Below are 25,751 nucleotides of genomic sequence, written 5' to 3' on the forward strand. Positions count from 1 at the left end.
GACTGTTTTTATAACACTACATGAAAAGATGGTTTGGAATTTTATTATAATTCTTTCTTCTGACTGCTGGGTAGAAAAGCATCCAAGAAGTAGACATTGACTATCCAGGTTGTACAGCCCTACTAGGCTTTGGGATGAATAGTAAGACCAGAAGTGGTCTTTCTCTTGACACTGCTTATGGTGGAGCAGAATTTTTTTCCCTTGAAAATGTTCCAGGTCTTTGCCACCTCCATCCAGAGTGGGCTTTTTCATTTGGCAGTCATGCACAAAAAATAATTTTAGAGTTAGCCAAAAAGGAACACTGCCCCAAATGTTTTTCCTTCTCAGTTCTATGTTCTAAAATTCCATAGCAATAGAGTTCTTCATTTCACCTGTGTAACATGAATGCCCTTTGGAGACAGAGTACTTTATCAGGCCAGTGTAGTGCAGCGTGAGTGGGTTATCAGATCTTTTTCTGAGAGCAAGTTGCTGAGAGATGAGAGTATAAATATTTGGGAAGGGGAATAGAGAGAAAGAAGCGCAAGTCTAGAGTTAAGAAAACAGGTGAGAGAGGCACCAAAACCGAACTCAGTCTCTACTTCACTTGGGATTCTTTAGGTATCAAATAAAGAAGATCTAGCTAAAAGTAGCCTAAACAATATGAAAATGTATTTTCTCACTTAGGAAGACTCCCTAAGAAGTGGCAGTCCTGGCATTGGTTATTTTAGCAGCTAAAGGTCACCAAAAACCAAACCACTTTTCATTCTTCCATCTTCAGAGTTTCCTCTTCAGTTAGTTAGTTCTACTCATGAACCCAAGATGGCTGCCACAGTTAGGGCTTCACCTATACATAACAACCCTCAGAGGCAAAAACAGGGAAGAGAACCATCTTCTGTCCCCTTTCTAAAGCAAAAGAAAACTTTCCCAGAAGATCGTCCCTGATGTCTCATTGACCAGAATTGTGTGTCGCTTGCCACCACTCAGCAGAAATGGAGTTGGCATGTCTGTATTGGATTAATCATGATTCACCACCTGAGGCTGAGAGGGGCCACCATGCCTTGAAGTACATGACCACTGCACAGAACCTTGGTGACACCAGAGTTCTATCAATAAGATAGGAGGGTAAAGAGTCACAGAGTAGGGACTCAATACGCCAGCCATGGACACCTGGCCAGTTTTCCTAGAAGTGGTCTAGTTAATTCAGTACCTTTAAAAAAAAATTCCTGCTTATTTTCATTTTGTTTGAAAGATAGAGAAGGCCGGTGCCGCAGCTCACTAGGCTAATCCTCCGCCTTGCAGCGCCGGCACACCAGGTTCTAGTCCCGGTCGGGGCATCGATCCTGTCCCGGTTTCCCCTCTTCCAGGCCAGGGAGTGCAGTGGAGGATGGCCCAAGTCCTTGGGCCCTGCACCCCATGGGAGACCAGGAGAAGCACCTGGCTCCTGCCATCGGAACAGCGCGGTGCACCGGCCGCAGCGCGCCTACCGCGGTGGCCATTGGAGAGTGAACCAACGGCAAAAGGAAGACCTTTCTCTCTGTCTCTCTCTCACTGTCCACTCTGCCTGTCAAAAAAAAAAAAAAAAAGAAGAAGAAAAGAAAGAAAAAGAAAGATAGAGACAGAGAGAGATTTTCCATCCTCTGGTTCACTCCCCAAATGCCCACAACAGCCAGGGCTGGACCAGCACAAGTGCAAGAGCCAGGAAATCAATCTGGTTTCCCATGAAGGTGGTAAGGATCCAAGTATTTGAACCAAGTGCTTGCTGCCTCCTGGGGTGTACATTAGCAGGAGCCGGATTGGAAGCAGAGCTGGAACTCGAACCCAGGCACTCTGCTATGGGCAGGCATCCCAAACAACATTTTAACCACTGCACCAAACACCCACCCAATTCGATGTCTTGAAGCACTGAGATGCCAAGTTTCTCCTAAAACAAGTATATTTTAATAATTTTGCTTTTAATGCCAAGCCTACTGAGTGATAACTGGAGGATATGCTCTGTCTTATGCCTCCTCTTTATTAACAGAAAAGGAATATCTAGCTATAATAATTTTGGTCTTCAGACATGTTGTTCACCTCTATAGTTATTCACAAGGGTTCATACTATGTATTGGAATAATCCATACTAATCACTATAGTGTTACAAAGGGAGAAATGTGTCTCATTCTTATTTCACCCAGAATTTCAAGTAATCTATCAACTACTATAAATTAAGCAAGATATTTATGTAGTGTCCAATTTTAAATTGTGGCCAGTGATGTGGCACACCAGGTTAAGCCTCCACTTGCAACACCTGTATCCCATTTTGAAGCACCAGCTCCAATCCCAGATGCTCTGCTTCTGAACCAGTGGACCAAAGATTTCTTTTCTTTTTTCTTTATTTTTTAAAAATTTTTATATATTTATTTGTGAGATAGAGTTACAGACAGAAAGAGGGAGAGAGAGAAATAGAGGTCTTCTCTCTGCTGGTTTACTCCCCAAATAGCTGCAACAGCCAGAGCTGGGCCAATCCAAATCCGGGTCTTCCATGTGGGTGCAAGGGCCCAAGCACTTGGGCCATCTTCTACTGCTTTCCCAGGCCATAGCAGAGAGCTGGATAGGAAGTGAAGCAACCTGGACTTGAACCGGCACCCATATGGGATGCTGGCACTGTAGGTGGAGGCTTAACCTACTACGCCACGCACCAGCCCCTTGATTTCTTTCTCTCTCTGTCTCTATCATTCTACTTTTCAAATAAGTAAAATAAATCTTTAAAAAATTGTAGCCTTTGTTTATTTCCATGGGATACACTGCAATGAAGTGTATCCCATGGCAATAATGAGAAACCTGATTTAGAAACTTCCATTCATCCTTTGACTACTTTTTTTTGTGATTTTCAGTTTATTGTTAATTCTATTTTTGCCATCTGGACTGATGACATTAAAATAGAAGATCATCTGGGGGCCGACATTGTGGCACAGCAGGTACAGCCACTGCCTGCAACACCAGCATCCCATATGGGTGCTGGTTTGTGTCCTGGCTGCTTCACCTCCAATCCAGCTCCCTACTAGCAGCCCTGGAAAAGCATTAGAAGATGGCCCAAGTGCGTGGGCCCCTGCCACTTATGTGTGAGACCCAGATGAAGCTCCTGGCTCCTGGCTTTGGCCTGGCTCAGCCCTGGCTGTTGTAGCCACTTCCGGAGTGAACCAGGGGATGGAAGATCCTTCACTCTCTCTCCCTATATCTTTTTCAAATAAATAAATCTTTAAAAAATAGATCATCTAAGAATATATCATATGTAACATAGTATTGTAAAATCCCCTTGTCAGCACTCAGTCTGTGTGGAGTTACTTGTTCTATGTCCTTTGACTTGTTTAGCCTGCTAATCAGTCAGTTCAGTCAATAATTGCTTCGCTGGTTGTTTTCTAAGATAAGACAGTCAGCTTCTTATATTGACTTTTGTAGAATTATCATCTGATAACAATAAGTTCCATAATTCACTTTTTGGAAGCCATTTATTTATTTGAGAGACAGAGGAAGAGAAAGTTCCCATTCTCTGGTTCATTCTCCAAATGCTCAGAATATCCAGGGCCAAAGCCAAGAGCCAGGAATTCAACACAGGTCTCCCATGTGGGTGGCAGGACCCCAACTACTGAGCCATCACCTGCTGCCTCCCAGGGTCTGCGTTACCAGGAAGCTGGAGTCAGGAGCTGAGGTTTAAGTCTATTCTCGTAGTTAAGACAGTAACCATCCTGTTTTCCTGACATATAGAGGAGATTTGCACGTTGGTCATTGCCGAGGTGTTTGCAGAAGACTCTGGATGCTTCACATGCACTGCAAGCAACAAGTATGGCACAGTGTCAAGCATTGCACAGCTGGATGTGAGAGGTAAGGGCTCCTTATGTGCCAGACCCGTCTGGACGATGACTTTGAGTGTGAATACAGAGTCTGGGTTACCCTTTCTGACTGTTTTTCATACACAGCTAACTTGGCTCTCCTAAGAAGACTTGAATTATTGAGGAAACTGCTCCTGAACAATGTCCAGTTTTCAATTTCTTATTGCACTTAGAGCCACCCCGTCCCATCCCAGCTATCCAGCTATCATCTGTATGCAATAACCAGCACTTGCCTCATATTCTTGCTTCCTGCAGTTTCAGTTACCTGCCACTCCAAAAATACTAAATGGAAAATTTCAGAAATAAAGAATTCCTAAGTTTTTTTTTTTTTTTTGACAGGCAGAGTGGACAGTGAGAGAGAGAGAGACAGAGAGAAAGGTCTTCCTTTGCCGTTGGTTCACCCTCCAATGGCCACCGCGGCTGGCGCGCTGCGGCCGGCGCACCGCACTGATCCGATGGCAGGAGCCAGGTGCTTCTCCTGGTCTCCCATGGGGTGCAGCACCCAAGTACTCGGGCCATCCTTCACTGCACTCCTGGGCCACAGCAGAGAGCTGGCCTGGAAGAGGGGCAACCGGGACAGGATCGGTGCCCCGACCAGGACTAGAACCCAGTGTGCCGGCGCCACAAGGCGGAGGATTAGCCTATTGAGAAGAATTCCTAAGTTTTAAATTACAATCTGTTCTGAGCACCATAATGAAATCTTGTGAGATAACAGTCCACCCTGCCTAGGACATGAATCATTCCTTTGTTCAGCATATCCACACTGTATATGCTACCCACCAATCGGTTACTTAGTAGCTGAGTCAGTTATCAGATTGACTACTGTAATATCTCAGTGCTTGTGTTCAAGAAACCCTTATTTTACTTAGTATGACCTTGAACTGCAAGAGTAGTGACACAAAGGAGGCACCATGGCTTGAGACATGGAAGGCCAGATTAACTCTGCACTATTTGGCAACACTTCAAGATATATAGGAAAAATCCTTTGGTACTATCCACAGTTTCAGGCCTCCACAGGGGAGTCTTGGACAACATCCCCTGAGGACAAAGAAGAAATTACTGTACTTTCTAAGAAAAAAATCTCCTTGGTCTTATATAAATTTCTAAAATTATTTCTGAATGATTACTTAAATTTTTAATTCAGTTTTATTCTTGCCTCCTCACTATTCCTTCATGGCCTAGATTATTATCTATGTTTGACAAGCATTTTCCCATTTGTGCACCCATTCAGCTTGAATACTTTCCCATCTGTATACATGCCCCCAGCTGGGTGCTACAGTGCCATTGCAGTCTTGTTGGGTAAGGCTAACAGCCCGGGTCCTGTGATTGTTCTTGCAGGAAATGAAGACCTTGGCAACAACGGGTCTCTTCACTCAGCCAACTCCACCACCAACCTGGCTGTTACTGAGCAACAGCCATCCCCACCCAACCCAGAGCCTCCTTCTGCAGAACAACCCCCCAAACCCAAACTTGAAGGGGTTCTGGTGAACCACAACGAGCCCAGATCCAGTTCCAGGATCGGGCTCCGCGTTCACTTCAACCTGCCTGAAGATGACAAAGCAAGTGAGGCATCTTCTGAGAGTGGAGTGGCAACCGCCCACCTCACGAGGCCTGACTCTTTCCAGGAGAGGTTTAATGGCCAGGCAGCAAAATTCCAGGAGCCATCTTCACCAATCAAGGAGCCCCCTCCAGTTCTGGCCAAGCCCAAACTGTAAGTAAATCTTAGAATGGATAACCAAGAGTGCCTGTGAGCTTCTCTTGAATCAGACCTTCCTAAAAATGATGGAGTTCAAAAAGGAATTACCAAGTGAGAAAACATACATTAAAGGCTTTGCGGAAAGCACATCCGTACATCAGTTTAAGGTACTATGATATCATCCTTATTACTAATATTCTACCTCCAAGCAATGGTTCAACCAAACAACCCGGAGAGACATAGAGGCCCCCAGGTGAGACACTTCTATGTGCTTGTGGTAAAGCCCTTTCTCACAACTAACATCTTTAGGGTCTGTAATTTCACCCTTCTGTTTCCCACTTCTGCTTTAGTTTCCACTTTTGTAATCATTAGAAGGAAGCTATTCAGAGACCATTTTTTGCTATTGCTGGATACACTGCAGTAGTCATAGTAGGTTTTATAGACATATAATAGGATAGAAGAAGTCACGGTTTTCTGACTCAACTGAGGAGCCTGCTGTGGCGGTTGTCAGAACCCTCTAGAGAGCCTCTGTCAGAGCCATGTTTGCAATGTTTATTGTCCATCCATAGCAAAGCAAATACAGAGCACAATGCAGCTATGTTGTTCTGTGTCATCCACACATCAAAATGATAAAATCTCCACTTATAGTCACATCAGCCTTTAAATGTCAACTCAAGACCTACAGCATCGCGTGTTGCCCAGTGCCGAGTGGGAGCTGTTCACTGGAAGCCACTCACATCATTTGGTTCTACAATCCTCTCACTACACACAGCAAAATTCTGAATGTAAAATTTAATATTGTGAAACTTGACTCTCAACAAATTACAATCAAAAATATCTCATTCCACTCAAAGCCGTGCCAGTCACAGGAGAAAGCATCCACTTAAAGTCAGAAGAGGGGGAGGAGTTGTTTCAGAGACATAGGCAGCAAAAGCAGCCAAGTTCTGCGGAAGAACTGCTGAGCTGTTAGCTTGAACTTCTTGCCTGTCAGTCAGGGATCACTTGGCTAGCCCTGCCAGCTGGAGTCGGCACAGCTGGCTCACTCCCTCTGTCTGTTGAGCAGCTCCCCTTTCCTCTCTACCTGTCTCCTCCATGCTTCTCTTCCTGAAGACATCAATTCATACGTGACCCATCAAGAGCGCGTGTCCCCATTCTGTACCACGACCTGTGTCAACTGCCACTGCTGACTTAATTGTTCACAGTTTGATTCTACATTTCAACAGGTCCGATCTGGTCAGGCAGCCACTCCTCCCTACTCCCAGTCTACTCAGCTGTGCAGAGGATTTACGTCTGGAAGAGCCACATGGGTCAAATCAGGACCCGTGGGTGGGGAACTTCTCCAAGAAGGGAGTGTAGGGAACAGCTAACCCTAAACAACTTCCTGGGGAACTGCCTCCTTCACGGGGTTTTCTCCCTTGCCCAGGGACAGTTTTAGGGGCCATTAGGTAGGTCAGTTAGGATGAAGTTGAGCTTCATATTACAGAAAACCTGAATTAACAGAGGTTGAACACAGGAGAGGTTTTTTCCTCTTACATAGAGTGGGCAGGGAGCCCGGGGCTGCGCTGGTGCTTCGTGGTCTGCCCTGCCAGCTGCCATACTGGCATTTCTCCAAGTCCCCTCACAGACCAAGGTGGCTCGTGGTGGTCTGGTTGTCTCGCCTACATTCAGGTAGCAGGAAAGCAATGGGCAGAAGTCACACTCTTGATATCAGAATTGTTTTTAAGGGACCCCTTTTAGGGAGCTTTAATAGAAGTCTCATCCCAAATCTGCTTATCTCATTGGCCAGAATTGGTCCTCCTTTGTAATGGTATACTTATTACAAAGGAGGTGGTCTTTGGTGCACAGATCGCCACCGTGAATAAAATCAGGTTCTATTAGAGAGAGCGAGAATAAAGTAGACAGACATATCTGCCAAATGAGATTTGCAATTCTTTGTGCCAAATTCTTTACTGGTACTTTCTAAAACTCTTGTCTTCAGCACCATATAATTCTTTATTATTCTTTCCTTTCCCTAAGTTTTTTCTTAATTGTGCATGTGTTTATATTAGTATAGGTATGAATATACATGTATATGAACACACACACACACTCAAACATACTCTTTGTAATCCATAGTCTACTTTTTTCTTGCTAGTTTTAACTTCTTTGTTTTTTTTTTTTTTAACTTTTTTTTTCTGACAGATATAGTTAGACATTGAGAAAGAGAGAGAGAGAGAAAGGTCTTCCTTCCGTTGGTTCACCCCACAAATGGCCGCTACGGCTGGTGCGCTGCGCCGATCCGAAGCCAGGAGCCAGGTGCTTCTTCCTGGTCTCCCAGGCGGGTGTAGGCACCCAAGCACCTGGGCCATCCTCCACTGCCTTCCCAGGCCATAGCAGAGAGCTGGACTGGAAGAGGAGCAATCAACTGGGACTAGAACCCAGTGCCGCAGGCGGTGGATTAACCTAGTAAGCCATGGCGCCGATCCCTTCTTTGGGTTTTAATAATCTTCATTTGTTTATTTGGAAGGCAGAGACACAAAGACAGACAGAGATCTTCGATTCATTGGCTCACTCTCCAAATGCCTGTGCAACAGCCAGAGCTGTGCGGAAACCAGGAGCCACAAACTCAGCCCAGATCTCCCACATAAGTGGCAAGGACTCAGGCACTTGCTGCCTCCCAGGATGTACGGTATCTGGAATCGGAAGCAGAGCCAGAAGGTGAACCCAGGCACCTCGATATAGAATGCAGACATCCTAAATGGTGTCTTAACTGCTATGTCAAATACCCATCCCTGGTTTTTAAAATTTATTTCTTTGAGAAGCAGAGATACAAATAGAGAGACAGACACAAAGAGAGATCTTTCATCTGCTGGTTCATTCCCCAAACGTCCATATCAGTGGGGGACAGAGGCCAGAGTGGGAATCTGGAATGCCATCCAGGTCTCCGAAGTGGGTTCAGGGATCCAATTCCTTGGGCCATCACTGATACTTCCCAGAGTTTGCATTAGCAGGAAGCCAAAGTCAGGAGCTGGGAAGGGGAATCAAACCAATGTACTACAAAATGGAATGCTGTTGTCAACCACTAGATCTACCAGGTTTTGTAGGGCAATGGGCCAACATTTAGCCTAGTGGTTAAGATGCATATTAAGTCAGCCAGCATTGTGGTGCAGCAGGTTAAGCTGTCACCTGCAACACTGGCATCCCATATGGGCACCAATTTGTGTCCCAGTTGCTGCACTTCCAATCCAGCTCCCTGCTAATGTGCCTGGGAAAGCAGTGGAAGATGGTCTGAGTGCTTGGCCTCCTGCCACCCACACAGGAGACCAGGATAAAGTTCCTGGCTCCTTTCTCCTGGCTTTGGCCTGGCCCAGCTCTGGCCGACACAATCATTTGGGAAGTGAACCAGCAGATGGAAGATCTCTCTGTGTGTCTCTCCTTCTGTTGCTCTAACATTGGCTTTCAAATAAATAAATAAATAAATAATAAATCTTTAACAACAACAAAGATGGTGGTTAAGAGCCTGCATCCCTGGGGCCAGCGCTATAGTGCAGCAGGTTAACACACTGGCCTGAAATGCCAGCATCCCATATGGGTGCTGGTTTGAGACTCAGCTGCTCCCCTTTTGATCCAACTCTCTGCCATGGCCTGGAGAAACAGTAGAAGATGGCCCAAGTCCTCGGTCTCTCACATCTACGTGGAGACCCGGAGGAAGCTTCTGGCTCCTGGCTTCAGATCGGTGCAGCTCCGGCCATTTCGGCCAACTGGGGAGTGAACCATCAGATGGAAGACACTCTCTCTCTCTCTCTTTCTCTCTCTCTCTGCCTCTCCTCTCTCTGTGTAACTCTGACTTTCAAATAAATAAATAAATAAATAAAAAGAGCCCACATCCCATATCAGGAGTGTCTGGCTCAACTCCTGACTCCCGCATTCAGGCTATGGGATCTTTGAAATCATGTTTATACCCAAGCTTTCTTTTCTATGGATTTATCAACTCTCTCCAGTTACCTTAAAATACTTCCTGTTTCTCACAACTTAATTTAAGCTTATGAGCTCTGCAGACAGACATACTTAGGTTCTAATCCTGGTTCTGGCACTCATTCTCTATGTGGCTTTGGGCAGCTTCTAGACTTTTCTGACCCTGTTTCCCTTATAAGTAAAATAGTAATAAAAGTATCTCAATGTAGTTGTGAGAATTGATATATAAAGCAGCTAAAACAAATATGTGATTGACAGATGGTAACTATTATATTTCTTAATTTCTGAATCACAGAAGTTAATTTCTAGATTTTTGTTTTAGAACAGCACCTCCCAAAACTAGTCGAAGGAGTTGCTATAGAACCCCTAAACCAGGCTGGCTCACCTCGTGAGCAGAGTAGACAATCTGACAAGAGCATGGTGGAAGAGAGTAGATATTTGCAAAGTGTAGAACAAGGAGCCGGGCAGCTGTCACTTCATCCCCAGGCTCCCCAAGGGCTTAGGAGTGAAAGTTGGGGCTGAGAGTCAGAAACTGGGGTGAGCCCAGAAATCTGTGTTTGAAGCTGCCCTACAGGGACTTCTGAGGCTGGCTGAAGTTCAAGAACGAATGGCCTACATTTTAAAAGTAATAATAACTAAGCCTGGATCCCTGCCCACACCAATTAACTCTCTGGGCAGTGGTGCCTAAATCTGCGAGGTTGGTTTGTGTTTTGTGGTCTCCAGTGATTCCAAACTGCCGCCAGCAAGACTGCTAAAACCAGCCCCTGTCTCCTCAGAGCGAGTTCTGCTAGTCAGGGCGTGACGGCCCAGGAGATGCTTAACGTCTCCACAGGCCGCCAACGTCCTCCCATCCTCCCGGTGTGGCGAGTTGGAATGAACCGCCCTGGGTGGCCTTTCAGAGCCCATGAGCCACGCGGCCTGAAACAGTTGCAAAATTGCTTTCAAAAGTACTCCAGCCTATGCCCCAAGTTCATTGTGCTGTTTGGTCTAACGTCTCATCTCAAAAATCTAAAATTCCAGAGCCAGCGCCGTGGCTCACTTGGTTGATCCTCCACCTGTGGCGCTGGCATCCCATATGGGCACTGGTTCTAGTCCTAGTTGCTCCTCTTCCAGGCCAGCTCTCTGCTGTGGCCCGGGAAGGCAGTGGAGGATGGCCCAAGTGCTTGGGCCCTGCACCCGCCTGGGAGACCAGGAAGAAGCACCTGGCTCCTAGCTTCAGAATGGTGCAGCGCGCTGGCCGTAGTGGCCATTTGAGGGTGAACCAACGGAAGGAAGACCTTTCTCTCCCTCTCTCACTATCTATCTGTCAAATAAAAAAAAAATCTAAAATCCCTAAGAAATTCTTTTGTATAGTATTCCTTATGATTCAGAAACTCTGCTTTTTATTTGTAAAGCTCTTGAAACTGACTTTTGTGGTTCGGAAATAAAGAAATGTAATAGTCACCATATGTCAATCACATGTTTCACATGATTTGTTTATCAGTTCTCACTACAACATTAAGAGATGCTATTACTACCATTTTACATAGAAAAGGGAATCAGGGAGAGAAGAGTCTAGAAAACCACCCAGAGCTAGGACTGGGACCTCAGTATGTCTGTGTGTAGAGCTCATAAGCTTAAATTAGGTTGTGACAAAAGGGAAGATATTTTAAGGTAACTGCAGGGAGTTGATAAATCTACAGAAAAAATGCCTGGGTATAAACATGATTTCAAAGATGCCATAGCAACAAGAAATGAGCAGCTGAGCTTACAACAATTTACGGCAGGCTGTTACTTTGAATGAAGGGTTTACTCGGGATTTTGGAGCTGGTCTGCTTTAAAATTAGTCTTTTTTTTTTTTTTCAGACTTTTACTAGAAAGTGAGAAATAAGGGTCCTTTATTATCTGTAAGCAACCACTGGTGGTGTGGTATGCATGGATGGCTCACTGGATTTTTCAGGCAGCATGTACTGTCTCAGACATAGCGGAATCTTCTGCAGCACTTAGCAAAATAGACATACAGAAAGCTCGAGAAAATTCCATTGAAGAACGGAATTAACATCTTGTCCTGATGTAGTGACTCAGCTAAGCCAAACAGCTGTGTTAAATCCTTTCTGAAACAAGATAGAATTCAAGGAAAAAGTTGAGACAAAAAGACATACTCAAATGAATTCTTTCAGAATCTTAATCAGAATAATTCGATGCTGTATCTTACATTTCATTTTGTTGAAGATTTGTGATCCTCTACCATCCAAACACAATTTATTTCCAAATAAATTCAAATCCAAACATATTTCATTGAGTAGCAAGGGCTAACAGGCCATTTGAAGTCTTACTGAAAGGAGAAAATTGGATCTTAGCTACCACTCAACATGAAGTAAAAGGAAATGAGAACCGCTTAAGACCAAATGCCTCCCAGCTCCTCACTGACATCCTTTTCCTATAAGATTACTGTTCCTGCACTGCATCTTCAATTTCCACAGCCATAATAAACTATTTCTGCAACATCATCAGACCAAAAGTCACTAAGGTCAAAAAACATGTCCTGAAAATCACATACTTTATGACTTACTTTACACAGCATGCTTTATAACAGTTGCAGAAGGTATTATGGCAAACATGAGATCCATGAAAAAGTAAGAGATTATGTATTGTCATCCTATTGGGAAAAGTCATCAGCAACAGAAACAATGTCAATTGAGTATATTTTTCTAAGGAAAATCCAACAAAGATATTTCTGCTTTTCTTAATTGCTGAATATTCTCGTACAGAGAAATGAAAAAGTTTACATTTTAATTATATTACTTTCTCTCAGTTTCAAAACTCACTTCCAAAAAGGGATGATAAGAAAGTTACTGTGCCAAGTGCATAATACTCTTGAATTCTTAGTTAACTTAAGAAAAGAGTTTTTCATGGCTGAACAAAGGATTGTGTGGTAGGTTGCCTTTGACAGCAGCAGTGGAAGCAGAAATGGGTCTTTCTTTTGTGAAGTTACTTTCTCCACCTATGGTATACTTGAAATATTAATGAGAGGAAGGAGAAAGGTCTCAAACTTCAAGAATTAAGAAAAAAACAAGATTTGAAGAACTTTCTCATTCAACTGTGTAACTGTTGTTGGCTTTCCTGGTGGTTGGAAAACATTTCTAATAGATCTTAGGTTCAGCAGATCAACCCCTGTGTTCCAGAGGCAACATGTATTTCCAAAGAACAGAAAACCAGTGGCCTTGAAGCACTGTAACACCATGTGTGGATCTTCCAAAGGTTATTCATTCAACAGTAGATTCTCGAGGTCAGGGCTCTGGTACAGTGGGTTAAAGCCACAGCCGGCAGCATTGGCATCCCATCTGAGTGCCGGTTCGAGTCCCTGCTGCTCTACTTCCAATCCAGCTCCCTGCTAATGTGCCTGGGAAAGCAGCAGAGAATGGCTAAGTGCTTGGGTCCCTGCACCCATGTGGGAGACCTGGAAGGAGCTCCTAATTCCCGGCAATAGCCTGGCCTAGCCCTGGCTGTTGAGACCATTTGGGAAGTGAGCCAGCGGATGGAAGACCTCTCTCTCTGTCTCTACCTTTCTCTCTCTGTAACTATGACTTTCAAAATAATAAAATAAATCTTTGAGAGGCAGAGAAAGAGAGAGAGAGAGAGAGATCTTCCATCCACTGTTTTTTTCCCCAAATGGCCCCAACAGCTGGGGCTGGGCTGAGCTGAAGCCTGAAAGATGGCCCACGTACTTGTGCTCCCGCACCCACACAGGAGACCACGAGAATCTCCTGGTTCCTGGCTTCAGCCTGTCCCGGCCCCAGTCATTGCAGTCCTTTGGGGAGTGAACCAGGCATGAAAGATCTCTGTCTCTCTTCTCTCTAACTCTGCCTTTCAAATAAATAAATAAATCTTTAAAAAAAAAATAGATTTTCCAAGGAGCAAAGTTTGGCAGCCATGGTGACTGCATAGATATATGACTTTAAGACATTTTTATTCCATCTTCTTTCTTTAAAAAAAAAAAAAAAAGTAAGCATCATGTGAAGAGAAATTAAATAGAGTTGGGACTTGGGGCAAATCTTGTCTCCATGATTCAGGCTCCTGTAAGTTGTGAAACTGCTCCCATCTTGCTCTTCTTTCTCTTTTGAGGAATAAGAAAAGCATGACCATGTATTATCATTCAAATCAGGACTTTTTAAATTTTATTTATTTTTTTAAAGATTTGTTTATTTATTTGAAAGGGTCAGAGAGAGAGAGAGAGAGATCTTCCATCCACTGGTTCACTCCTCAAACGCCCATAACAGCCAGGTCTGAACCAGGCTGAAGCCAAGAGCCAGTCAACCTGGGTCCCCCACATGCATGGCAAGGACCCAAGTACCTGAGCCTCCTGCTGCCTCCCAGTGTGCAAGTTAGCGGGATGCTGGAGTTGGAAGCCTAGCCAGGACTCAAAGTCAGGCACTCTGATATGGGGTGCAAGCATCCCAAGCAGCAGTTTAATTGCTGGGCCACATGCCCATCCCTGTGTGTTCCTAATCTGCATCAAGTTCTAAGCAGCCTATGTGTATGTTTTCAGAAAAATGAGGCCAATGGTAACACATTTCCCTCCTCTGTCCCCACTCTTGTCTTGTGTGCAGTGATTCTACTCAGTTACAACAGCTTCACAACCAAGTCTTACTGGAACAACAGCAGTTGCAAAACCCATCTCTGTCTTCACCCAAGGAGTTTCCTTTCAACATGAGTGTTTTGAATTCCTCTGCTCCCCCGGTGGTGACAATGTCCAGCAAGCCGGTGAAGGCCCCGTCAACACAGACCTTCAACTTGGCCCGACCGAAGCATTTCCTTCCCTCCACAAGCAGTACCACGGCTACCATGTCCCCTTCCAGCTCTCCGGTGTTCACCCTGAGCAGCACTCCTCAGACTATGCAGAGGACAGTGAGCAAAGAAAGCCTCTTGATCTCTCACCCCTCTGTGCAAACCAAATCTCCAAGCGGGCTTTCCATCCAAACTGAGCCACCACATGCAGGCCCAACAGAACCAGCGCAACCAGCGCTCACGTTTTCCATCCCCACTGGAAACCAGTTTCAGCCCCGCTGCGTGTCCCCAACTCCTGTGTCTCCCACCGGCCGGATTCAGAACCCAGTGGCTTTCCTCAGCTCCGTTCTGCCTTCTCTCCCTGCCATCCCACCCACCAATGCCATGGGGCTGCCTAAAAGTGCACCATCTGTGTAAGTGTCATGAGGGTCTGAGGGTAAGAGATGCCAGTTAAGAGGGGGCATTGGTGTAGAACAGTTTAATCTGGGACAGGATTCTCAATTAGAGGATTCCTAGACAATCCTATCTCTTAGACACAAAATGGATACTAAACACCTCAGGGCAAAGGGCACGAATACTTTGAATTATTTTTAATAATGAAAAGATTCAAATGTTTCTATAAACACAGATTCTGTATACCTAATGACTGCTAGTATCTGGTTGTCACTTCAACCATTCTGATTTTTAGCCTTTGTATGCTGGGCAGGGTTTATCATGGATGTGTCGTGGGTGAATCTATTTTGCAGGCCATCCCAGGGACTAATGAAGAAAACCAAGTCTCCTCAACCAATGAGTGATGATTACATTCGTGAAACTAAGAATGCAGTGATTCTAGACTTGGGGAAAAAAATGAACTTCAGTGACGTCAGATCAAACCAGCAGGTAAGATTGTTGAACTCAGACAGTTTATTGGAATTTTATGCTAAGCAATAGAATTTTGTTTAATTTGGTCCTTGGATATTCGGGTCATCTGAGCTCAGTGAGCTTGATGCTGCAGCTTAGCTGGTAGAGCACAGACAAAGGGTCCTATAGAAATTCATCCACGTACAACTGGAGTTCTTGGTTACCCCAGTAGTTTTCTTGTTTACGCATTTACCCAGAATAGAATATACAGCAATCCTCCCCTAGCTGCAGGATTCCTGTAACCTCAGATAGCACCAACCCTATATACTCATTTTTTCTTATGCGTACTTATCTATGATAAAATTCAATTTTTAAATTGGACACAGTAAGAGGTTAACAATAGCTAACAATAAAATTGAACAAGTATAATAATTATATATTACATATAAATAATGTATGTATTTATAGTAAAAGGTATTCAAAACATTCACTGTTTATTTCTGGAATTTTCCATTTAATATTTTCAGACCCCAGTTGACCAGGGGTAAGTGAAACTGTGGAAAGTCCAATCCTAGATAAAGAGGGGATTACTGTATTAAAGGAGGAGAGAGATTAGTCTGTAATCCATGCCAGTTATCCTCAGCTCAGTCTTTGCAAACCACCACAGCACTGAGATATTTCAATAGCTGAGCCTTGAGCTGATTTTGACTTTACAGAACTCTGGGGTTCTCAACCGTCCCTCATGCAACATCCTTCATTCTCACGGACCTGGAGGTCTGATCGCCAGTCCCTCTCGGTCTTTATATTATACTGCATCATGTGAAATAGCCAGTAGGCAACATCCATGATTCAACCTGTACAACTCCTGGCTTTTTAGTGTTTGCCCTGAAGGGGAAAGAGGAAAGCCATTAGCAAGTAAAAAACAAAAGACAGACTGAGTATTTTCTTATTGGAGGCATTCATTTTGCTTTTGAAAAGCAAGACTTTTTTTTTTTTAACATTTTATTTTATTTGGGAAGCAGAGAGAGAAAAAGAGAGAGAGAGATCTTCTGTCTACTGGTTCACTTCTCAAATGCCCACAATCACTAGGGATAGGCCAGACCAAAGCCTGGAGCCTGGAATGCAATCCAGGTCTCCCATATGGGTGGCAGGGACCTGAGTACCTGAGCTTCACCCACTGTTATGCAGAGTGTGCATCAGCAGGAATCGGGATCAGGAGTAGAGCCAAACACAGGCACTCTAATCTGGAACACAGATGTCCCAAACAACTACATCCACCCCAAGTGATTATTAATTTGGGTATACAATTTAATAATCTAACTCTTGACTTATGTAACAAGATGGGAACTGATAAAGTTTATTTTGAAATACAAAAAAATTCAGTGGAAACAATATAAATATAGGGTTTCAACCATAAGTGACCCCTAGAAACAAAGCTCCAAACTCTTTGGCCTGCATGCTGCTTTTCTTAGTGTTTCTGTCTCTTAATTACAGGGGAGCCATGGATATACAGCATTTTGCAGTTGTGTTACATACATTTACAACTTTTACTGAAATATTTCTCTTTTACTGAATTTTTTTTTTTTTTTTGGAAACCGTGCTGCTTAAAGCTTTTTAAAATTCGATTTCAAATTATTGAACAGAAGCAGAGTATTTAAATTTCTGAGTACACTTAATGTACTGTTATCTCAGCACTTAGCATAACTGGATATACTGCTCATGTATTATTTCAGCAAATTCTGTGTATTCCTGGCAGGCAAATGCCAAGGCAGCTGTTCTTCTCATCCATCTTCCAGATAAGAAACTAAAATGAAGCACAGTTTCTCAAACGATCAGTTGCAGAACTAGAACCAGAAACTAGGCTCCAGAACACACTCACATTTTCCCTGAAACTCTGCAACCTTTCTCCATTGGTAGTGGAGCTGAGACCCAAACCCAGCACTCTGATATGGAACGTGGGCATCCCAAGTGGAGGCTTAACCACTGCACTGAATGCCTGCCCCTGCTTTGGCAACCTCTAAGTCCAGAAAGCTGGATTCTCTTGCCCTAAGAGAATTAGTTCTAAGCAAATGAAGACTAGTAACCATCCTGGAACATTTGTGTGGTCTAGCATTGGCACCTAATGACTATGAACAATTTCCCCCCTACAACTCAAATGTATAAATTGGGGTCAGCGTGGTGTCATAGTGGGTTAAGCTACTGCCTGTGACACCAGCATCCCGTATAGGCACTGGTTTGAGTACCTGCTGCTCCGCTTCCAATTCAGTTGCCTGCTAATGCACCTGGGAAAACAGCAGAAGATGGCCCAAGTGCTTGGGCCCCTGCACCCATGTGGGAGACCTGGATGAAGCTCCTGGCTCCTGGCTTCAGCCTGGCCCAGCCCTGGCCGTTGTGACCATCTTCGGAGTGAACCAGTAGGTGGAAGATCTCGCTCTCTCACTCCCCACCCCCATCACCCTTTCAAATAAATAAATATATTTTTAAATTTTAATTGGTTTTAATACATCTACCATTTTGTATTTCTGTTATATTTCAGTGTTTACCCTTTAACTCATTTGATATAACATTTCCTTTTTTTTTTTTTTTTTTTTTGACAGGCAGAGTTAGACAGAGAGAGAGAGACAGAGAGACAGAGAGAAAGGTCTTCCTTCCATTGGTTCACCCCCGCAAATGGCCGCTACAGCTGGTGGGCCGCGCCGATCTGAAGCCAGGAGCCAGGTGCTTCTCCTGGTCTCCCATGCGGTGCAGGGCCCAAGCACTTGGACCATCCTCCACTGCCTTCCCGGGTCACAGCAGAGAGCTGGACTGGAAGAGGAGCAACCAGGACAGAATCTGGCGCCCCAACCGGGACTAGAACCCGGGGTGCCAGCACCGCAGGTGGAGGGCTAGCCAAGTGAGCCGCAGTGCCAGCTGATACAACATTTCCTTTTAACAAGTAATAGTTATTGATTCTTAGAAGTTTGTGGAATACAAAGATGTCATCCTCTCAGACACTTATGTTTACGAATATTTTGAGGGGCTGACATTGTGGTGCAGCAGGTTGAGCTGCCACCTGTGACACTGGCAATCCATGTAGGCACTGGCTTTGAATCCTGAGTGCTCTACTTCCAATCCAGCTCCCTGCCAATGTGCCTGGGAGGGCAACAGAAGATGGCCCAAGTGCTTGAGTCCCTGCCACCCACATGGGAGACCTGGCTGAAGCTCCAGGCCTCTGACTGTGCCTGCCCTAGCCCCACCATCATGGACATTTGGGGAGTGAGCCAGCAGATGGGTGATCTCTGTCTCTCTGTGTCTCTCTCTGTAATTCTGCATTTTAAGAAAATAAATATTTTTTAAATGCTTGAACTGTCTACACTGATAACAAAGTGTCTTTGAGTTGGACATAAAGCCAAGGGGGGAGGTAATCTGATTTATAGATTTAGGCTGCATCATTTGTTTCTCTTAAAAAAATTCATGTATTTGAAAACCAGAGAGAGAGAGAGAGCACGTGCACTTCTGTCTACTGGCTCACTCCCTCAAATGGCTGCAATGCAGGGATTGGGACAGGCTGAAATCAGAAGCCAGGAACTCCACCCAGGTGTCCCACACAGGTGGCAGGGCCCAAGTACTTAGGCCAGCATCTTCCGCTTCCCAGGTGCATTCCAGGGCACTGAATCAGAAGCAGCTGCATCGTTTCTTACTTTGGGTACCGTTCATCACCCGTGGCCTTGACTGGACGTGGTTAAAACTAGTTTAGGTTACTGTGGTAAATTTGTGAGGTCAAAAACAAATAAACAAAAACAAGGTTCACAAAACGTCATGGAGCTTTCATGACCGCTGGTTGTAACTCCCGCATGGCTCCGCATGACAGTCTGCACCTAGTAACTATTTGTTGACTGCCAGGTTGACCATTCATTTCTAAGCTTTACCCCACCCTCCCCTTCCAACTTTCCTCCTCGACCTCATTTCTACCGAAAGCTTCCTGTCCCTTTGTTCTGCTCTCCTCATCTCTGCTTTGTTCTTAATGGTTCTTTAAAACTATCTGCAGTTCACAGATAGTGCCCTGTATGACAGGAAAAAAAATAAGTACCTGATTCTTGCTCTTCCTTTGTTCTTCTAATCTTCTATAAGCTGTTTAGTCATTGCTTGTATTTAAATCTGCTTTTTCCTCTCTTACCATGAACTCTTTATGACAACCTGCTTCTGTAAGTAAATAGCACAGTCCCACTGAGAAGGCAGCTGTGGAGCGCTCCCTGGGGACAGGGTGCAGGGCTGTCTTGTTTTTTGCTGCATCCCTGTTATTTATACCTGGCACATCAGTACTCAGTGAATATATATATACTCACAGAGAAGGGATTAACATTAGTTTTAGGTAGAATAGTGAAACTTTTAACCAATTAGAAGAGTTTGGATTTGTTGCATAGTTTTGGAAAATTTCTCTCTTGACTATTCAGATTCTAATTATACTTAATTATGGATCCTTCCTGAAATGATAGCAATCCATATGAATCAGTTAATTAAAAAACAAAACCTTAAAAACACACTGAATAAAACAACATTCTAACCTTCACTGAAATTCTATGTAGAAAGTAAATCTGTGTATCTTTTAGCAATTACTTATTCTTAAGGACTAAATTTGGAGTTTATGCGACCATAAGGGAGAATCTGTCTTTACAGAATATTATATCCCCAGTGCCTGTGGTAGTATTTTGCATGTAGTAAGTGCTTACTAAGAGCTTGGCAGCAGCGACAAGGAGTAGACAACTGGTTATTTCTAAGGAAGGCAACGAGTAGTTATTAGATAAGTAGAAAAAGGAACTATCCTCTCTGCATGTCAACCTCTTATCTGCTGAATCCCAACTCTGGCCGTGCCTGGAACTAAAAGAACACTGACACTTGAGTGCTCCTTCAGTGCCCACCACCCTCAGTATTGGCCGGGGACGCTGTGAGCGGCTTTCTCAAGGTTTGATCCCATTCGAGTATTTGTCCTTGGCACCCAGACTCAGAACTTGGGGCAGAGGAAGGCAGTGATGGGCCCAGGCCATGAGTGCCAAACGCTGCCCACACCTTGGCAGTGCTGTCACATTGGGATGCGTCATTATGCTGTGTTCGCACACTTTCTGCAAATGGGTCCCAGAAATTAGACATTTCAAGTTGTCAAAATATCAGCCTTAAGAGGATTATCTTCAAAGGGGAAAAAGGGGGCTATATTTTCAAGTAGTATATTCTGAGGTTTTTTTTTTTTTTTTTTTTTTTTAGCTCTTCCTTTTCTTTCACAGTGGAACTGAAATTCTATGCAGTTCACAAGTCTGGAAAGGATCTGTCATTTATCATTCATCTGATTTCCATTCAGGCCAGAATTACACCAAAAAAATACTCTATCCTTCGAGGGCATACACCACCCACAGGCGGCCAGCGAGGAGACTCCTGCTTCTATTCACAAAGGGGATGAAGGGAGGGGAAATGGAGAACGCAGCATAAACCCGCTGCTGGCAGTCTGAAGCACACATCCGCCAATCGGGGATGGGTAGTGAAACGTCCATGCAGAGCAGTGCAGAAAGTACCTTTGCATTTAACTGAAACACACTGCTGTGTTTGCAAATTTCCTTTTGAGATCTGAGTCATCACATACAATGGCGACTTTATTTATGTGTACCAGGGGTACCTATCCTTGGGATGAACCAACCCTTGGTTGCAAAGCACTACAAAGAAACCTCAACTCCTGCTTTGGGGATGGTGTGCATTGTGTACATCTCAGATGTAAAGATACAGAGCTTTAGGAACTGACCATGTTTCCTTGCCATACACTTGCATAGTTTTCCTTATTCCCTAAGGTTTGGCTTCCCAAATATTTAATGAATCTTTCATAGAAACTCCTTGACCTACATATTCTTATTTTATTACTCATCTGAAGTTTACACATTATATAACTGGTAAATTAAACAAGTATATCTCAAAATGCTATTTTATCTTTGTCTCTCATTATCCCTTTAAAGTCAGCCATGGGGCTAATTTTTCTCTTGCTTTTGGCAATCTTAAAACCTTTTAGGCTATTTTTAATTCCTAGGAAGTTCTGTGAAGACTTTGTTGTAAATGAAATCTTGAGCCTTAACTTCTTGTCCTTATTGTAACCAACAGTCCAATGTTTATTCAGATACAAGACCTTACACTCAAACACCCCATCCCTGTCCCATACCTCACTGCCTGCTGCAAATAGCAAACCTAAAGCCATGAAAGGGAGTGTGAGTAACCTCTCTTTTTTTAAGATTTATTTATTTATTTGAAAGGCAGAGTTACAGAGAGAGAGAGAGACAGAGAGAGACAGAGAGAGGTCTCCCATCCATTGGCTCACTCCTCAAATAGCCACAAGGGCCAGGGCTGGGCCAGGCTGAAGCCAGGAACCAGGAACTCCATCCAGGTCCCCCATGTGGTTGGTAGGGTTCCAAACACTTGGGCCATCTTCTGCTGCTTTCTCAGGTGCATTAGCAGGGAGCTGGATCAAATAGTGGAGCGGCCAGGACTAAAATCAGCATTCACAAGGGATGGCAGCATTGCAAACGGTGGCTTAATCCACTGTGCCACAATGCTGGCCCCATAGCTTCCCTCTTTTTGCCCCCCTTACCCCCGTTTTACTAACATCTGGACCTGATTCCTTCCTTTCTCAACCTTGGAAGGACCTAAGCGGACCCTGCTCTGTCTTTGTATCAGCTGTGGCCCATGTGTGTGTGACAAGAACCATGGCCCTTGCTGTGCCCTGATGCATGCTGGGTGTGCAGGACACTCAGTGCAGCTGTCAGGCTGCCCATCAGCAAAAGTGGCAAGCTCACTGCTCATGCACACTCCCCAGGCAGGAGTCAGACCCTGACCCACCATGTCCTTCCTGCAGGATGCCCAGCATGCTCTGCCAGCCGGTGCATTTACTCTCCCTTGCTGGATGTGAGGTAAAATGCAGATACCCTAGGCTGGGGAGGCAGGAAACTCACAGGCATTGATAGCTCCCTCCGAAGTCCTCTCACTGGACTTTCTCCCTCCTGACTCTTGGACGTGTGACAGAGGTAAAAGTTTAAATCATCTAACCTGTCTTTAAGCATCTGCTTTGACATTTCTAGAGAATGAAATATTGCAAAATGACTTGTTTTCTGATACCTAACCCATCCTGGTGCCTCAATAGAACTTTCTCATTGAGATCTAGTTATGGAGAGGCAGGCTTTTGGTGCAACTTGGGACACCCCAGCCCATATTGGGGTGCCTTGGTTCAAGTTCCAGCTCCACTTTCAAATGTGCATTCTAGGAAGCAGCCAGTGGTGGCTCAAGCACTTGAGACCCTAATTGAGCTCCTGGCTCCTGGCTTCAACCTGGCCCAGCCACAGCTGTTGTGGGCATTTGGGAATTGAGACGGTGGGTGGGAGACATCTCTCTGCCCTTCAAATAAATTTTAAGAATAAGTACATAAATAATATGTAAAGGTAGCTGGTTATAATCATATTCTTAGTACCTGGCTTTGAATAGTATATTTTAAATAACTCCTTGAGTGTTCTGTTTTCATTACCACCAATTTGTATCATTAAGAAAATAAATATATAATAAGAGGTGTACATTTTTATAGTAAAAATGTGCATATTTTCATAACATTGCTTCTGTAGTTCTTTTGGCTAATTCAATCATATATAAATTCTGTAATACCTTAAAATCAAGTTCTTAAATTGGCTGTTTGAAATAGATAGACACAATGTGATATTTATATCCTCAGGCAGGAACTTAAAATATCCAGATATAGATATCATCTATTGTGTTCCTGCAATATAGGCATAATCATAACTTACCACCATGTACAATATCTCTTTGGAAAACAATTACGATTTCAGTACAGAATTTTAGAATCCCCCATAATAGCTGTGACAGTGTAATTAGCTAAGAACTTATCGTCCCTCACTAATCAGCTGGCAGAGCTGCAGAGAAGGTTCTGTAGCTTGGAACAAGGACTCTGCTAGAACAGAAGCTAGAGGTAGAACAAAATGAAATGGAAATTTGAGAACTTAAATGAAACAAGAAGAGAAGCTGCAGAAGGCCAAGACCTCTTCTTGTCCATTGAAAACCCCTTGAGGGGCAGGCGTCTGCTGCAGTTAGGACCCTGCTTGGGATGCCCACATTCCATATCTGAAGGCCTGGCTTTGAGTTCCTGCTCTACTTCAGATTCCAGCCTCCTGCTAATGTGCACCCTGGGAGACAGCCGGTGGTGACACAAGTAATTGGGTTCCTGCTACCATATGGAAGACCTGGATTGAGTTTCTGGCTCCCAACTTCAGCCTCAACTCAGCCTAGCTGTTTCAGGCATTTGAGGAATGAACTAGTAGATGGGACTATTCTTTTTCTCTTTCTTAAGTACCTCAATTAAATTTTTTTGTCAATTCCAAGAAACTGAAATACTTGGTTGGGGGCTGGTGTTGTGGTACACCCAGTTAAGCTGCCACTGTCATGCCAGCATCCCCTATCAGAGTGGCAGTTTGAATCCCAGCTGCTACTCTTCCAGATTCAGTTCCCTGCTAATGCACCTGGGTGGATAGTGGGAGATGGTCCAGGTACATGGCCCCCTGTAACTCATGTGGGAGACTTGGATGGAGTTCCTGGCTCCTGGCTTCAGCGTAGCCCAGCCCTGGCTGTTGTGGCCATGCAGGGAGTGAACCAGTGGATGGAAGCTCTCTCTCTCTCTGCCCCCATCCCAATCTGTTGTTCTGCCTTTCAAATAAATAAATCTTAAAAAGGACATTTGGTTTCTGTTTCCTAAATTCCAGTTATATCCAAATTCAAGTGATTATGTATATTACAATAACTAAAGGACATTTGTACTGTAACTTAATAGCTTGAGAACACACAAGTCCTGAACTCAATGATTCTGCCAAAGACTTGAGCCAAGTGCCTATTAGCCATGTGCTTCTAAATTTTGTATTAGTAGCATCCCAATACCCTTTCCATGGAATCCAACTAGATTATAAAATTATAGTTAATCAGAGTCACTGCAAGCACATGGCTCTGGATTCCTCAAAGATGCAGTAATGCTGAAATAAGTGATTACCTCTCTGTTATTCATGTAGTTACTCATTACTGAACATCTGCCATGGGGTAGGTACTATTCTAGGTGCTTTTTGATAACAGTGGCAAGCAAGACAATTAAGATCCCTGCTCTTGGGAAGCTCACATTCTAACATTTAGAGAGTCAATCACTCAATTACCAAACAAGAAAAGTACTGAATAGAAATAACTAGTGCTACATAGAGAGTGAGAATGGGGAGTTAACTTTAGACAAAGTGACTTACAGAGGCTGCTTTGGGGAGGTGACATTTAATCTTCATAGACAGAGTATGGCAGGGAGAGGGAGTGAAAGGAATCCAGGGAAGATGTAGGATTTAACTCAGTGAACTCAGAGTGTGCCAGCTTGGAAGCTCTGTCACATCTCTACCCTGAGATAAGATAGAAAGTGACAGTAACTATTAAGAATTTTTATAGTAACTTGATAGGGGAAATTTTATGTCTTAAATAGAATAATTTTACATGCTTTTTATTTAATTTTTGCCATTCATTTTTGTTTTATTTTATAAAAATATAGGTTGGAAAATTTTTAAACCTGGTTGTCAGCATAGGCAGTGTGAGAATATTGGATTACTCACTTAACCAAGTGGATGAGTAGTGGTGCCCTATTCTGAGTTGAGGAAGAACAGGTTAAGAGCATCTCTGGGAGACTGAAATCTAGTGTGAGTTATTTGGGCCATGCTAAGATTGAGATGTCTGTTGGGTCTCATAACATAGAGTGGATCACTGGTTAATGACTCTGGAATTCTAGAGAGAGACAAGGCTTAGAGACAGGGATTTGGGAGTCATTAGCAAAGAAAGTGTCTGAGGTTGGGAGACTGTATGAGATCACCTAGAGCAGAGAAGTAGAAGTAACAAAGGAGACTGATAAGATGCAGCTAGAGAAAGAGGAACAGCCGACAGAAGAAATGTTTCCTAAAGGGAAAAGTAGCCATCTGTGTGCAATGCTGTAGAGAGGTCAAGTAAGGTAAGAACAGATAAGTAATGACTGACGTGGCAAGGAGACACTGACAGTAGCAATCTGTGGAGCAGTAAGAACGCAGCCTAATTCAGTAGGTTAGCCTGAGAATAAGTGACAAGGAAATGATAATGTAACAATAGGGAATTATTTCAAATTGTTTGGTTGTGAGGGGAGCAAAGAGAGGTGCAGTGAGGGCGGATGTGGGGTGAATTAAGAATTATTTAAAATGGGTTTTCCTCAAATGTACAGACAGGAATGTCCAGCAGAGGGAGGAAGTTCAGGATGCATTTGCCAAAATAACTCTATAGGTAGTTCTACTTTTTGAAATGAACACTAATAGTAGTTATGGGAATTGTATTTCATCGTCATTCCATTCCCTATAGAATTCTCCTGGTACTCCATGTTCAAGGGGAGGAATCAAGATTCACTAGGGCAGTTTGATATTATAGTAAAGATAGTGACAATTCTGTTAATGCTCCATGATGAGGAACTGGAAATGGAACATGCCTGGTTTATAGGAATTCCATGGTATAAAACTAACATCAGGATCTTAAAAAGCCATATCCTCAATTACACCAATGGACACATTCTCCTTCATCCTAGAAACTGAAATTGA

The 25,751-nt window shown here is 43.8% G+C and overlaps 1 protein-coding gene across 1 annotated transcript in view; it reads left to right on the forward strand.

Annotated features, from left to right (window-relative positions):
* Positions 1 to 25,751, forward strand: part of MYPN (myopalladin) — an 89,648-nt gene that overhangs the window by 50,100 nt on the left and 13,797 nt on the right. Inside the window, exons 9-12 of the mRNA XM_062214825.1 lie at positions 3,724 to 3,840; positions 5,187 to 5,559; positions 14,088 to 14,678; positions 15,012 to 15,147. Of these exons, the coding sequence (XP_062070809.1) occupies positions 3,724 to 3,840; positions 5,187 to 5,559; positions 14,088 to 14,678; positions 15,012 to 15,147 (1,217 nt within the window). The remainder of the gene's footprint in view (positions 1 to 3,723; positions 3,841 to 5,186; positions 5,560 to 14,087; positions 14,679 to 15,011; positions 15,148 to 25,751) is intronic.

This window comes from Lepus europaeus, chromosome 17 (assembly GCF_033115175.1).
Source record: "Lepus europaeus isolate LE1 chromosome 17, mLepTim1.pri, whole genome shotgun sequence".
Classification (NCBI taxonomy): Eukaryota; Metazoa; Chordata; class Mammalia; order Lagomorpha; family Leporidae; genus Lepus; species Lepus europaeus.